The 15,017-nt window shown below is 49.1% G+C and overlaps 2 protein-coding genes across 2 annotated transcripts in view; both read left to right on the forward strand.

The window, feature by feature from the left end:
* SEC13 (SEC13 homolog, nuclear pore and COPII coat complex component) overlaps window positions 1-15,017 on the forward strand; it is a 225,499-nt gene that overhangs the window by 91,818 nt on the left and 118,664 nt on the right. The gene's annotated exons all lie outside the window — the stretch shown is intronic.
* The window catches only part of PLXND1 (plexin D1), a 65,750-nt gene that overhangs the window by 2,387 nt on the left and 48,346 nt on the right, over window positions 1-15,017 (forward strand). The window contains exon 2 of the mRNA XM_062500768.1: window positions 13,591-13,767. Within this exon, the coding sequence (XP_062356752.1) occupies window positions 13,591-13,767 (177 nt within the window). The remainder of the gene's footprint in view (window positions 1-13,590; window positions 13,768-15,017) is intronic.

Below are 15,017 nucleotides of genomic sequence, written 5' to 3' on the forward strand. Positions count from 1 at the left end.
AGATCTGGTAGTTGGAGCTAATTCCACAAAGACTGGGTGTGTTAAACACTGGGAGCTCAGTCCTGACATCTTGGCATGGTCACGGCTCTCAGAGGACTCATTGGGAGTCAGGAATCCTATTTAGAGGATGTGAAGGCACCCGCAGCTCTTGTTGGCTGTGGCTGATGCTCAGCATCCTTGCCGAGCAGCCCCTCGGCCCCTGCTGGGATTGAGCTGCCTGCCAAGGCGAGTCAAGTGGCAGCATCGGGGCTGGGGCTGCTGGAGGCACTTGGGAAGTGAACAAACAACCTGGTTGTAACTGAAGGGCAGAAGCACCCATCACCAGAACTCCAGGACTGCTATGGAGATACAGTTTTTTCTAATGTATGTTCAATAAAGGAAATAATCATGGCGAACACCAGTCTGCTGATGTTGAAAGTATCAAGTGCCATATCCATTAAGGTATTTAGGCAGCTGTAGGCAGGAAGGGTGACCAGGAGCCTTTTGTCACTGATGCCATAAAGGCTGAGAAAGAAGCTGTGTTCCCAAAGGGATGAGCAACAGGGAATGTGAGGGTCAAGGGAATGAGCTGAAATAACTGAGCACTGCCAAGCCACTGGGAGTCAATGGGAACCCTCCGTGTTTGCAGCCAGGGTGAGATCAGACTGCAAGAAAATTTGTTCCTGTGGAGAGAGCAGTAAGAGCAGTGGTGATATGAGATGGATGGTGATACTGGACTCTAGTACCAACTAACATTGCTGCTGTGTCACTGGCCTTGAAGCAGTCATTGAGCCCAAGGTGCCTCAGTTTCCCACGTACTCCCATATTTATTGTTATTCAGAAACCAGACTTGTGTAGTGTCAGATTGCATTTGTAAAGCTGCTTTGAGATCCTTTGATGTCAAGTACAGCAAGATATAAATGAAGCATAACGTTAATATTCATTCATGCCTAATATTTCTACACTTCCCACTTATTTGAAGCATATTCCTCTAAAACCATTGACCGAGCCTGCTGGGGGAAGCCATCCTGCTAGTCAGGAGAGATTTTCTTTCCTGTTTTTTTTTTTTCCTTTTCCTTAACAATCTGAATTGCCAACAAGTTAACAAGCTGTTTTTATTTTCAAGTCCCAGAGTGGCAGTGTCAAGAGAAGAGTCGTTATAGTGTGTTTCTTTGTGCTGCAAAAACCTAACATCAATTTCCACCTTCAAGACAATGAAATACTCTAATACGTTTTGTGTCCCAGACCTGGAAATGCAGCGGGAAAATGTATTAAAGCAGCAGCTGGTCTGGCAGAGCAGATCAGTATCTGTCTTCACATTGTGAGCTCCACTTTTCCTCCTCTTAGTGGTTTTCCCATTGTAGTAGTTTTCTAGTAGTTTTCCCATTGCTTGTGCATCACTGATAGGGGCTCTGGTGTTAGGAAGTGTGGCTCATTAATTCTTCCTGAGGACTTGAGTTTTAATCTCCTTTTGGAAGAAAAAAACCCTTGATATTGGCCTGATTCATTCCAAGCATGTGTTCAGCTGAAGTAGTCAGTTGTTACAAGTCTGGGCCATGGGCTGTTAGGTGTAATGCAGTGTGAAAGGAAAATCACTGACCCCTTGTGTGCTCTCCAGTCTAATTGAATGCTCCTCTCCAGCAGCGCTTGCACTGACTCAGCCAGAAAGCTCCAGCATTCACCCACCAGTGAGGGGTGTTGGGAGCGGGCACTCAGCACACCAGCCATCCCTTCAGTCCACACAGCATTTCTGCTCAGAGCTGACTGATGTGGAGCAGGGCTTCTCACCACTCTGTGCTGTGCTGTGAGGTCTGAGCAAGGCTGGCAGGGGATGAGAGCTTTGTCCCTGTACAGGTCGGTGTGGTGGCAGCCACTGGTTTAGCTCCCATTGTGACTATGTGGGATTGGGCACACAGGGGGCTGTGGAGGGTGAATGAGGCAGGTGGACCTGCCAGCTGCCCTGATGGCCTGTATTCCCCAGGCTGGGCAACAGGAGCCACCAGCTTGGCCTGGAAACGCCCCCGTCTTCGATGGAAATGCTTACTTGCAATTAGGTACATGCTTAACAGCTTTGTGTGAGACAGGAGAAAATGTGCAGAGGAGGATGGTCTAGGTCAGGGGTGGGGGCTGTGAGTTCTTCTCAGTGAGGATTGCTGAAAAGTCATTTACCAAGATAAATTCACAGCAGCAGCAGCTCAGGGGAAGGAGGACGTGTGAGGGAAAGATTTAGGCTGGTTGGCTTCTTGTACCAACAGTGAGTGGGTGAGCTCTAGGTTTACTTCCTCTCAACTGAAATAGTTTTTTATAATGAATTTTGTGTCAAATGCAGCTAAATTGGAATACTTGCATGGAATCACTGCGGTGTTTTGCCCACTCAAAACCCATGTGGAATTTGGACTCGAACCCCCAGAAGGGGAGTAGGAGCTCTCTGGAGCAAACTGCCTGTAGCACTATTTGCAGCAGTGTGCTGACAGAGCTTATCAAATTCTTGGGACACTGTGTGGGTTTATAGCTCATATTTGAGCTATTCTACCCCAGGAGGATCATGGCCCAGTGGGTTTGAAGGTTATGCTGGCTGCATGGCTGGAGTGTGACACAGCTGTGGGATGCTGAAGCCATTATGAAAGCAAAGCAGGCAAGAGCCCATCCCCAGCTTCTGGCTGGCTTGAGAGCCGTGGCCATGTGGGGCAGCCCAGAGTGTCCCCCTCAGTGCCACTGCAAACAAAGGTCTGCCTGGCTGTTCCTGTGGTCACGCTGCATGGTCCCAATGTAGCGAAGCCCCCACAGTGTCCTCTTGCCAGTGCCCCATGTCTCAGTGGGTATTTTGGCAGGGGACACGGCCAGACACCTTTGTGTGCACATTTTGCTGTGATGAGCAAGCTCATTTGAGGAAAAGCTAAACTGGAAACCCCCTCCCATGCTCACAGCTGTGCCAAGCTCAGTGTCTTCTGTGGTGTCTGCATGAGCCCCATGGTTTCCTACAATCTCCTGGAGAGGTACAGAAAACAGATATATTCATTAGGCTATATTTGCTGGCCAGGCAACTACATCTCTCTTGGGAAATATTTTGCGGTCTGCAACCCAAAAAAGGCTGAAAATCCAGTTTGTTTCCTCTGCTGAAAACCATAGGCATAGTGGCATGGGATAATAAAATGTTTCAGCATTAATTCTCAAGTTTCTGGCTCTTGTGGCTTTGTGTCAGATCCTACATGGTCACTGAACGCTGTGTTTGGGGGTGTAATGATGAGATACCCACCAGTGAGTTGTACTGAGCTTGTTAAATAAAATGAACTCCTTGGGTAGACTATATAAACAGTCCCTGTATAGATGTGTGCCTGGGCGTGGAAATGTGGTTTAAAACCAGTCAGAAAATGTTCCCAATGAAAAAAAACTCATATACATGTGGGAATATGACAAAGCATCTACTTACTGTCCAAATATACTGTGGCATCTCCATGGGATTGGGTTTTGTAGGAGCTGAGTTACTTTGAAGTGCTGGTTTATACTAATTTAGAAATTCCAAACATGAAACTAAATGTGTTCTAACCCTACATCTACTCAAATAAATCCAGAGGATTAGCCACAGAAAGGAAACTGGGAATTTACACTTAATTTCTTCATTAAAAATGAGGCAGGACTTCTTGCAGTAAACCTAATTTCTGTGTTTTGCAGCACAGGCTTGCTGGCACCACTCCAAGGTGTCACTGCCCAGGTACTGTAGAGCTGCACCATGGTTGTCACCATCATCTGTTTTGCACTGGGATGTGGGTTACAGACAGAGGTCACTGTCCCTCCTGCTGGCCTGCATGTGGGACCCAGGATGCCCTAATGAGACCTTTAAGGCACAATGTCAGCTTTGCCTGGCTTTGGCCCAGCCCAGAGCACTGTCTACCGGTTCTGTCTCTTACCTGGTACTAGTGAGTTGTGGTCAGCTGTCGGTTAGGTTTCCTTGGGAATTTATGTGAAAGCACAACCTGCTGCTGCAGTCAGGGTGCACAGAGGCACTGTTCACACTGAGCTATGTGAACACCATCCTTCCTGGGAAGGCAGGCTCAGCTCTGTGGGCTGCCAGTGCCCGGGGGCTCTCCCACTGCCACGGCTGGCATGGACCTCATGCTCCATACCAGCCAGGGATTCTCCTGAGGAGCAGGTTGGTACCCCCGAGCTAAAGGTGGGTGGTGGGAATGCTTTCCTGGGGGCCCCAGGGCTCATCCCTGCTTTGCATCTCAAGCTCAAACATGTCCCAGATTGCAAAGGGAAATTCGGTCAAAGTGGCAAAAGTTTCTGTGCCTGGAAACAGGAAGTTGTGCTGCTTTAGGGAACAGAAACTGTTTGTAGCATCCTGATACTGGCACGGTGCCTGCTGCTCTGGGAGCCCTGCTCTGCAGGCTGGTGCTGGCTGGGCAGGCAAAATGTTTGCCAGTCCCTTGGCATGGCAGAGGGCTCACAAGGCATGCTGCGGGTTTCTGAACGCTCTGCCAACAGCTGGCTGTACAGACCTAGTCATTCCTGGCACCTGGATGCTCAGACTAGATTTGATCCATTGAGCTCATCAGATCTCCTGTAACTAAATAACAGTTCAAGTGGAAAACAGGAAAAGGATCATTTTGGTTAAAGCTTTTGGTTAAAGCCAAGAGTTTTCCAGGGCAAGTGTTTGACTCCCATCTGTGAATGGGAACCCATGCCCCAGAAACTGCAAGGGATGCAGGTTCAGCTGCAGGGTCTTGGTGAATAGAAATGAAGGGATTTGCCATCTCTTTTCTGATGTTTCAAAGTTTTATTTACAGTGATTGAGTGACAAGATTGCTGGGGCTGAGGGCACCTGGAGAAGTGAATAAAGCACCGTGAGATGTGTATGGATGCCCAGGGGTGCTGTAGAAACATCTTACTATGCCTTGCAAATCCCAACAATTCAGTAGCACCGTTGGGACACTCGGATGTCCTCTCCCAGCAAGGGATTGGAAACACAGTAAGTCTGAGCCCCTGGCTGTGCTAATTTAATGCAAACACCGGGCAAACTGGAACCTGTGGTGGATGGAAACAATGTTATGACCAGCTGAGTGACACAACATGCTACCTACAGCACCTGAGTGGCAGCATACTCTACTGCCAGCAGCATGGCCATGCCTGTCCCCAGGCTTGTGCCTGGCATGTGCCAAGGTGCGCTGAGGCTGCCATGGCTCCCAGCTGCAGGGGCTGAGCCCCTCAGCTGCACTTGGGAAGGGGCATGGAGAGGGCATGTGGCTGCTTCTCCGTGCTGGGAATGGGATGGTTGGGGTGTGACTGCTCCTTTGTACCAGGCACGGGGTGGATAGGGCTTGACATTCTTGACTGGAGGAAGGAAAATAACCCCGGGGTGGATGTCTGTTGCTTGGTGGGTTGTCCCCAGTGCCCTGCCCCAGGGCAGTGTTGCGACAACTCCATGCACTCAAAGTCCCTTTGGCATGGTGAGCCCTGGGTACAGTGCAGCTCCTGTGCTGGGCAGCATTGTTGTGTGTGTTTCCTGGTGGGGAGATGGGTGCTCAGGTCCCCGATCTATGTCTCTGATCGGAAGAGTGGCAGTGTCAGGATGTGAATTGAGGTTCCAAGTGTTTCTGTGTGACTGTCCCCAGCACACATCCCTGCCCTGGGACCATAGTGTGGCAGGGGGCCAACAGCAGTGTCTGCAGGAGGGGTCTGCTTTGCTATTTTTATTTTTTTTTGTTTAGTCGGGTGTGCTTTTGTTTGTTTGGGGTTTTTTTGTTTGTTTGTTTGTTGTTTTTGGTTTTGATTCCTGTGGGGTTGGTAAAGAAATTATTTTGTTTTCAAGTTGTGCTGTAACACCCTGCAGCAGGTGGAAGAGGTGGCAGACTGTCTATGGCATCTCTCACTTTGATAGGCCAGTAGAATTTATTGCCATTTTTGAGCAGAGGGAACAGTTCTTATTGCTGACATCTGGAGAGCAGCTCTGCTGGCAGCTGCTGTTCTGACAGAGTGAGGCTGAAGGGGTGTGGGACGGCTTGTGCCTGGGAAAGCCCAGATCGGACCGGGCCCAGATGAGCCCTTGTCAGGTGTGATGTGCTGGTGAGCAGGGCAGATAGCAAAGCCCACGATGACCTTGCCTTGACACCTGCTGAGTGCCAGCAGGGCTTGTCCAATACAGAGAGTGCGCTGGCTCCTTATGCGGGTTGTGTATACCTGCACTGGTGATCCAGGGAAGTGGTGTGTCTTCTGTAAACTCCATCTGTTTAGCCTGGTTGCTTCTACGTTTGGAGTGCTCAGTTGATGAGCAAAAACGGTTTTATTAACCTTTCCATGACGAGATTCTTCTGTGGGCTGGGTACTCGACCAAGTGGTGCTGGTTTGTTTTTTGGACTCTGGTGCTGAGCCTGCGGGCAGGTGATACGTGGGGGTACTCAGAGTGGGACAGCTCTGCAGCACAACGTTGCTTCTCAGAGGCAGATTTTACTTGAGATGCGTAAAAGAAGGGTAGAGTTCTGCTCATTATCTTGGGGCTTAATTGATTCAGCAGAGCTAATGAGGAAAATACAGGAAAACATTTACTATAAACTATTGCTAAATGAAATAGATTTGAACTGACACATGCAAAAGACCAGTTGTACTAGGTAAGAAGCTGTTACTTTAATGGATGCTTTTTTCAGCCCTGACTTGCCCAGATATGCCTTCAGAGCACTTTGAGCATGAGAAGTGCTAAGTGTTAGTACTAGCAATAATAAAATAGTAACGACCAAAGATCGAGGAGCCAAACTCATGGTTCATCAGGGACTCTTCCCTGTGGAAGTGAGTTTGAATGGTCTGGGTTGGTTACTGAGGCCAAGGCTTAACATAAATGAGAAACACAGGTTGAGTGGTGTAGGGGTAACAAGGAAAGAAGAGTTAAGAAACTATAGCTAGTCTAAATTAACCCAGTGTCTTTCTCTGAACAGTTTCAATGGGGGAGGTTCTCTTGGGTTTCTGAGCAGGAGTGGGTGTCCTTGAGATGAGGCACGCTCGGATGATCTGCTCAGCCCCTTGTCCCCAGGGAGTGGGAAGAGGAATCGAGTTTCCAAGAGGGGTGAATTTAAAGGACATACAAGCTCTTGCTGCTCAAACACGAGCTGTTCTGACTGTGACAACCCCTCTGGAGCCTGTTTGCTAATCGCTCTGCTTGCCCATTCCTGGTGGATTTGATTGTATAATCTGAAGTATTGTATTTAACGCAGCGTGAAAATTGGAATTTACTTTCCTGGTAAAATTTAAAAGGTTTACTAAAAAGACCATAGGAGACAGAAATAAAGCAAAGGGTTAATATGGCCGGGTGCTTGGCAATTAGCCAAGAGTACACCTACTACTTTGGAGACACTTCTTGAATATTTTTTTTATTAATTTAGCTAGTTACATATTTATAGATCTTTATGTATTTTTAAACTTTTTCATAAACTAGTTTACATTTTCCAAGAACTGTTTCGTATGGCCACTCCTTGGGTCCACCGTTTTTATAGCATGCGTGTCTCTTGGTTGTGGCTTTAGTACATTTTCTTTATTAACTTTAATTTGGGCTTTGGCTCCTTCTTTCCACAGAGGGTGAGTGTTGATCATTGACATGTCAGCAGCAGGGTCCTCATCATCTGTTCACTGGGAGTTATCCCAGCCCAGCAGACAGTTCAAGCATCCTATCAGCTATTAATGCTATGCCTAACTTTTGCTAATAGCAGAGAATAAAAACTATATCCATACAGCAAAGCTATTTTAATGTTATACATATAGCATTCCTCTTAACACTTGTGAAAAGCCAATAATACAATATGTACTTATAACAGCAGGATGAAGGCTAACATAATAAGCTTGACCAGTCTTCCTGGTGGCATGAAGGATGTGCAATTTCAGTTTAAAAAGTGCTTCTTTTTCATGTTTCTCTGCTTTGAGCAGCTCCCCATGCTGTTGCACTTGCTGTTTCAGTGCCCTGCTGGGGGAAGCACTGGTGGGTGCCAGACCCCCGACTTGTGTGGACCAAGGAAGCGGGGCTGTCAGGGCTGGGAAGGGTGTTTTGGAGAGGGCTGTGCAGGTCCTGCCAGTCCCCTGTCTGCATTGCCTTCAGCTTTCTTCTCCATTTGGGGTCAGCATGACAGGGTTGGGGCTGATGGAGTGATGGTGGCCATGAGCTGGGCCAGTTGCGGCTGGAGGAGTGAGCAGAGGAGACTTAGAGGGGAATCATGGTGTCAGCTGCGGGCACCCAACTGTGGTGCCACTGCTGGAGCTGAGGCTGGAGCCTCTGAAGACTCAAAGCAGCAGATGGTTGGATGGCAACAGGGACCCATGGTTGTTCAAGCAGTGGTCAGGCTTTGGCCTCACTGCAGCAGCCTGGCTGTGCCTGCAGCCCAGCAGTGCCCTGATCCTGTCCCAGTCTCTCTATCCTACTGAGGTGGGTTCTGGCAGTCAGCAGCTGTGCTGTCTGCCTAGGGCTGCCACTGCCAGAGCAGCAGATGGAGCTTGGGTTTTGTCCTCTGAGATGATCTGGGACACTGAGAGCCTCTTCCAGTATTCACACTGTCACACCTCTGGTGGTTTGAGGTCTGTGGCTGCGGTGGAGGTGAGCATGGCTGCTGCTGCTGAGCTGCAGTTGTTTGGCCTGAGCCAGACATGCCTTTCCCCAGAGATCAGTCCCATGCTCGCTGTCCTTCTAGCAGTCCTCTGTTCTCTGTCCCCTTCCTTACCCCAGCCACCAGTCCCACGCGAGGCTGCCAAGAATGAAATTTAGGAACTGGTAGGAAAGAAGAGTTTGGAAGAGTAGAGAGAGGGAAGAATGAATTTTTTAAGAGTGATAGCTCCCTGCAGGCACAAGGTCCAGGTGGCTGCTGGGAGCAGAGGCATGTTGGGATAGACCATTAATGGTGTCACATTAGTGGCTCACAGAGTACCCTAGCCCAGGGCTGGCATTGTGCAAATGGGCAAAACACAGCAAAACTGCTGCCTCCTCTCTTGAGGAACTTGTGGTCTAAGCAAACAGTGAAACCAGAGTGCAAGTCTCACTTTAAGCCTTTTTTTTGTTTGTTTGTTTGTTTGTTTATTTGTTTCTTTGTTTGGTTTTAAGAATGTCTGCTGAACTCTGTGGTCCTGTGCTGCTGGTAATTATTGGAAAAAAGTTGTCCAGATTCACTTTGCCAGAGATTCTCAGCCTGAGTGCCTTTACTGGTCACAAGTGCACATGGATTTGCCTCCGGTTGCCTAAAAAATATGATGGAAAGTGTGAGGAGCTCTGTTCTAATGCTTGCCCTTGAGCAGCACTGCAGCTGGAGACTGCTTACATCTCAAGTGCCTCAACAGTGGAGTCCTCTTCTGAGGATGACATTTTCCTCCAGGCATCCCAAAAAGCCTGGTTTTGACAGGTCTGGTTGCGACACTGCAGCAGATAAACGAGTGATTGTGTGTACAAACTGCTGGGGGACAGGGAGCTCCGGGGGGAGTGCTGGGGGTGCGTGGTTGGTCTGGGCTCTGCCTGACACAGAGCAAGGCTTGTACTTTCCCTTAGCATAACACAGCCAGGCTGGCTTGGCATCACTGGCTTTGTACACTCTCCTATGCAATATTTCCCCACTGGTTTTTAGCCTGTCTCTACTGTTCAGTACGAGTCTGTGTCCTGCTATTCTCTTCAGACAGTATCCTAATTATTCTGAATATTCTCTCTGCAGTCAGAAATTTCCCTGAGTCATACCTAAATGTTAATAAAAGCCTAATGGTTTATGTTAAGGAAGGCAAGAGATAAAACTAGAGCCCTTTTATCACAGCCTTTAATGGCCTGAAAATGTCAGTTGTGTGGGAGCAGCTGCCAAATTTTGAGCCTATGAAGATGATGGCTAAGTCCCACAAATCAACAAGTTTGGAGCGGATTATCCGATGCTGGCTGTGTCATTTTCCCAGGACTCCAGGCATGTTGGAAGCCAACACTTTAATCCTCTCTGATAGGAAGTCTGAAGGGGCCGGGCTCCCATTCTCACTCCGGATCTCTGGAGCTGCTGCAGTGCAGCCAGCACAGCCTGGGGAGGGCAGGGGCTCAGGGTTTTCCTCTGCGCCACAGCTTCTGAGTCACAAATTAGCTCCAGCTTTGCCTGAGAACTATTTTTAAGGTCACAAACACAGGATGCAGAAATCAGCGCATTTCATGGTTTTCCTGAGAGCTGCCTCACCACTCCTCTTCCTCCTTCTGTTTCCAACAGGCTTCCTTCCCGAAGGGACATCCTGCATGCCCAGGGCTGGGGAGCTGTAATGGAAATTCTGGGAAATCGCTTTTTATACTCCTTATAGGCCTGGGATAAAGAACTGAACTCACACTGTGAAGAGAGCTGAACTCTTGAGCTCTGATGTGGCTGGAAATCTTTTATCTCTGTCCCACTTTGTTTCTGCAATGGCACTCACGGGTTAATCTGAGTAACCATCCTCTTAGCTGTGGCCCCTTGATTTGAATTCATTTGCATCACTTGTGAAGTTCTGCAGCAGCAGCACATATTGCAGAGTGCAGGGGCACAACAGAGTGTTCCCCTAATCCTGGCAGGGTGTGGGCAGAGCTGCTCAGCTGCTGCTGCTGTGGCTTGCCCAGCTTGGCCCAAGAGGCTCCTCAGCAAAGACAGAGTGGCAGAGTCAAACCTTTTGTGGGCAGCAGGTTTCGGATCTAAAATCAGCCCACAGTTCTGTGAGTTACTGAGTACCCAGAGCATGTCAAAGAAAAATGGAGGCAATACAGTAAATGCCCACGGGGTGTTCTATGCAGATTATAGAAAAAGATTGGTTTTGGAAGAAACTTAACATTTGTACTTTTCCCACTTCAGGATAGGACAGCTTGATTTAAGAAGGAGTGAGATTTAACTCATTCCCCTTGGAAATGGCTTTTTATTCCATTCATCCAGTGCAATTCCCCAGCTGTGGTGACTGCCTGGTGCCTGCAGAAGGATGTGACTTGACTGTATCCTGTTTACTGTAACGTGATGGAGTTAGCTGTCCTATTGGTGCTGTGGGGTGTGGGCAGCAGCAGCACAGCATGTCGTCCCTTCTTTGGACCCAGGAGAGGGAAATGCCACGTGTCTCCTACCCATCTGTTTGTTGGAAGATCTGATGTCATTTGAAGAAAGGTGTTGCAGAGGAAGGATGTGTGCAGCCAAAATAAAGCTTGGCCTGGGTTAGAATAGTTACATCCTGTTTACTGTGGAAAACACTTTGCACTGATATGAGCTCTGAAATGCATGATATATAAGCAGGCAGGCGCTGCAGATAAGGAACTTCCCGTGATTTTGGCCACCTGTGAGAAGAAAGGGCCATGTCTTTCAGGGTGGCAGGCAGTGATGTTGGTCCCAGCTCCTGCCCAGCTGCTGTAGAGAGGAGCATCCCTTGGGGTCCCAGGTGGCCAGAGGTGCCTCTGTGCCTCAGTTTCCTTGCAGGAAGGAACCTTGCAAGCTTTAGGTGATAATATTCTTCAAGAGTAATGAAGAGGAGCTAATCATCCCTAAGATAAGTAAATAAACCCAAGAGAATTTCTAAATATTTGTTTGTGAAGGGAAGAAATCATTAAATTGGAAACATGAATGGCTTGCCATGTCCTCTGTATAGTATTAAAAATGTTGTGTGGCCCTGTTACAGGGCAAACATAGACACTTAAGAGTTTGGGCTGTGATTTTACTTTTTACTAGAATGAGGTGTAGTAAAACTGCAAAATGCATTTAGCATTGCATCCACAAACTTGATCCTTTCGTCTTGGTCCCCTAAGAGCAGAGCTGCAGCTCTGAATGTGCTGCCCCATCTGGCACTCATCTGAGCAGAGGAAGTTTTTCACATCAGGCTTCGTTCCTCCGTGTCTGGTACAGCCAGCAGTGGCCACGGTGTCTGGTGGGGCACAGGGGACCAAGGTCAGGGTGGCTTTTGGAGAAGACCCAGCCTGTCTCTAGTGGCACTGTGACACTGGCACTAGTCCAGCAGCAGCGATTTGAGCCCTGGATGTGTCTGCAGCAGCAGGATCCCTGTGGTCAGGGGTACGTGCTCTTGTGCAGAGGCTGCTGTGGCAGGTGGCTGCTCTGCTGGGCAGCCCATGCTGTTTGCTGACCAGCTGCTGCAGCACACCAAGGGCTGGCTGGCACCCACAGCTCCTGGTGAGGTTTGCTGTGTCCTCTGCCATGCAAGGAGGAGTGGGCAGTGCCATGGCCTGCAGTCCTCATGCTGACTGCTCCCTGGACCAGCTGTGGCCATGACTGGGAGCTCACCAGCCCCCTGGGGGTGTCTGTCTGGGGTTTCTTTTCTTTTGGGTGCAGGGGCACCACCATTGTTTAAGCACACAAAGCCCCATCGCTTTGTGTTCCTTTTGGGGTTTAGCATGTTTCTTCCCCACTTCTCCCCAGGAATGTGTTGCTGTGGTGTGGCACTGACAAGACACGTGGTGGTGCCTTGGGGAAGATGGGCATGAGGCAGGAGTTGCACCCCAAAGTGGGGTGACCCTGCAGAGAGATCCTGCCTAGTCTCACCCTCCTGTTGCAAAGCCTAAAGAGTTGTTTAATCTTCTGAACTGTCTGGAGAGAGGAGAGAGCCAAAGCTTTGGCCTGGCTCCATTAATGAAATAGCAATGATGACCAGGGAATTAGCATCCAGGCCCTGGTGCAGCCTGGGGAGGGAGGACTGTGCTGGACAGACTGGTGACATCTTTTGCCGGGTGGAAACCGCATTTCCATTCACTGCCTCGACTCCCTGCATTTATTCTGCTTAAATTCAGACTTCTGTCAGCTGCTGTGGCAGGGCTATCAGCAGTATGACTGGATTCAGAAAAGCATAAATGTGCTTTGTCCTTGGGGTGTGGGCTGCAAGCATCCAGGCATCTCTTGCTGGAGTTTTGTACAGGGACTTCCCACAACCAGGCTTGGTTGGTGTGCAGGTGACCTGTGGATACCTGCTGCTGCTGGAATGCCAGCCCTGCCAAGGAATGTGACAGTGTGGTCACAGCCTCCCCTAGGCTACACCTGAGGCGACAATGGATGATGTGATAATGGCTTTTGAAAGATGCCCATCATTTGAAGGGCTCTGGCTGCACCTGCTGCAGCTCAGAAAAGTTGCTGCAGGAGTCACTGCAGGTGAACTGTTGGCAGTGAGACTTGTGATGTTCAGGCTTTTTCAAATCCACCCAAGTTGTCTGAGCAGAAATTACACGAGAATCTCAGAGGATTTGGAGCGAGAGGTTCATAAATCTCGGGTGCATCTTGGCAAGGTAGTAGGAATATGGGGCTTCAGTTCCACTTGCAAATGCTGCCGTCATGGAGCAAATGCACTAATTAATTTAGCACAGGAGAGTCAAGTCTGTTGTCTTGCTTTTGGCCAAACAAGTCAAATGGCTGCTCATAGACACAGGTCAATGACAAGTCCTTAAGCACTGCCTTTGGCCCTTGGCAGCTGGCAGCGAGTGGACGTGGGAGCCGCACTACCAGCCTTGTGCCACCAGCCCTGTGCCCCCAGCTCATCGACCAGGGCCAGCTGCATTTTCCGGTTCCGTGGCTCAGCAGTGAGGGGCTCTAGGAAGGTAGAGCAGGGCTCTGAGAAGTCTGTCCCAATGACAAGGGAGCATACAGATGTTTGTGCAGCCTGCTGACGTTTGTCTCTCCCCAGCTGCAGCCGGAGCAGCTGGACTGTGGAGCCGCACACCTTCAGCACCCGCTGGCCATCGTGAACCCTGTCACAGCCACCCCCATCTTCACCTACAGCGGCCTGACTGCCGTGGCAGTGGCCAGTGTCAACAACTATACCGTCGTGTTCCTGGGCACGGCCAGTGGAGGACTCCTGAAGGCAAGTGGGGGCCAGCAGCAGCAGCAGCATGGGCCAGCAGAGCTGGGGACAGGGTGGGTGTCGGGCTCCCCCTTCCAGCACCTCTGGCATGCCCAGAGGATGACATCTGTTGTCTGCCTGGCTTGACCACCTGCTTCTTTCAGGCAAAGAAGAAGGAATTGGGTTCTGCCATAACCTGGAGGGTGATACACACTGCCTGGTGACTTGCGGCTGTTAATCACCACTCAGGGCTGCCATGTCAGCAGGATGTTTTTAATGAACCCTAAGCTGAAAATGATATTGTGCAGCCTTGAATTATTAATTAATTTCATCAAACTATTATATAAATTGTATTAATATCATTTTAAACAGTAATATAATATAATATAATATAATATAATATAATATAATTACAATATTTTGTTATTATTTTAATTGCTGAAGTTATTACAATTCTTAGAAGCTCTTCTAATAAATTCTCCCTTGGTTTTGAAGACTCCATGCAGACAGGGGAATCACAGAGAGATTCTTCTTCACAGCTGAACGTAAAGCAGGTGTGAATCCATGGTGGAGTCTGTTCTAAATAACATGCCAGAGGTGACGCAGAGTACACATGCAATGCCCCAGGTCTGCAGCCAGGACACAAGGCCAAGCTGTCAGTAACCTTAGTGCTTGAAGTTTGTCAGGGAAAGTTTTGATTGCAGGCAGCCACAGCAGTCTGGTGAGCTGCCAGTATCGTAAGTCCATAGAGAAGAGGGGGAAAAGGCCTGGAGCAGAGACAGCTGATACCTGCTTTATCTCTGCCTGGGGGGCTGGTGCATAATGTGGGATACTGGATCAAAATACTTGGATAGAAGAAAACTTACCCAGTCTCTTCCCTTGCGTCTAAATGCTCCTGGCAGAAATGTAGGAACAATCACAAAGGAACTCCCTGCTTTGATTTTTGCCCAGAGGGGCAGGTAATTTGGGAGGGTGGGAGGGAGCTGGCACTGAGCCAGGCGCAGGGGCTGGGGGGCACATGCCACACGCAGCGCAGGCTGTTCACACGGCATTAACAGCTCTGCTCCATTATCATCTCCGAGAGCAGCCTTATCTGCAGCGCCTCCATTAGGGAGAGGCTCCTGGCTACCCTGTGCTGGGATAATTTGCTCAGATAGCTGTAATCTAATTCCACAACACAGCTGCACAACCAGAAGCCCTTCTACCTCTGAGGCTCCTTGCTCTTTGGCATAGGACTCAAGACCCTTTACGTGAGCAAATCATTCAGATTT

The sequence above is a fragment of the Cinclus cinclus genome, chromosome 12 (assembly GCF_963662255.1).
Source record: "Cinclus cinclus chromosome 12, bCinCin1.1, whole genome shotgun sequence".
In the NCBI taxonomy this organism is placed as follows: Eukaryota; Metazoa; Chordata; class Aves; order Passeriformes; family Cinclidae; genus Cinclus; species Cinclus cinclus.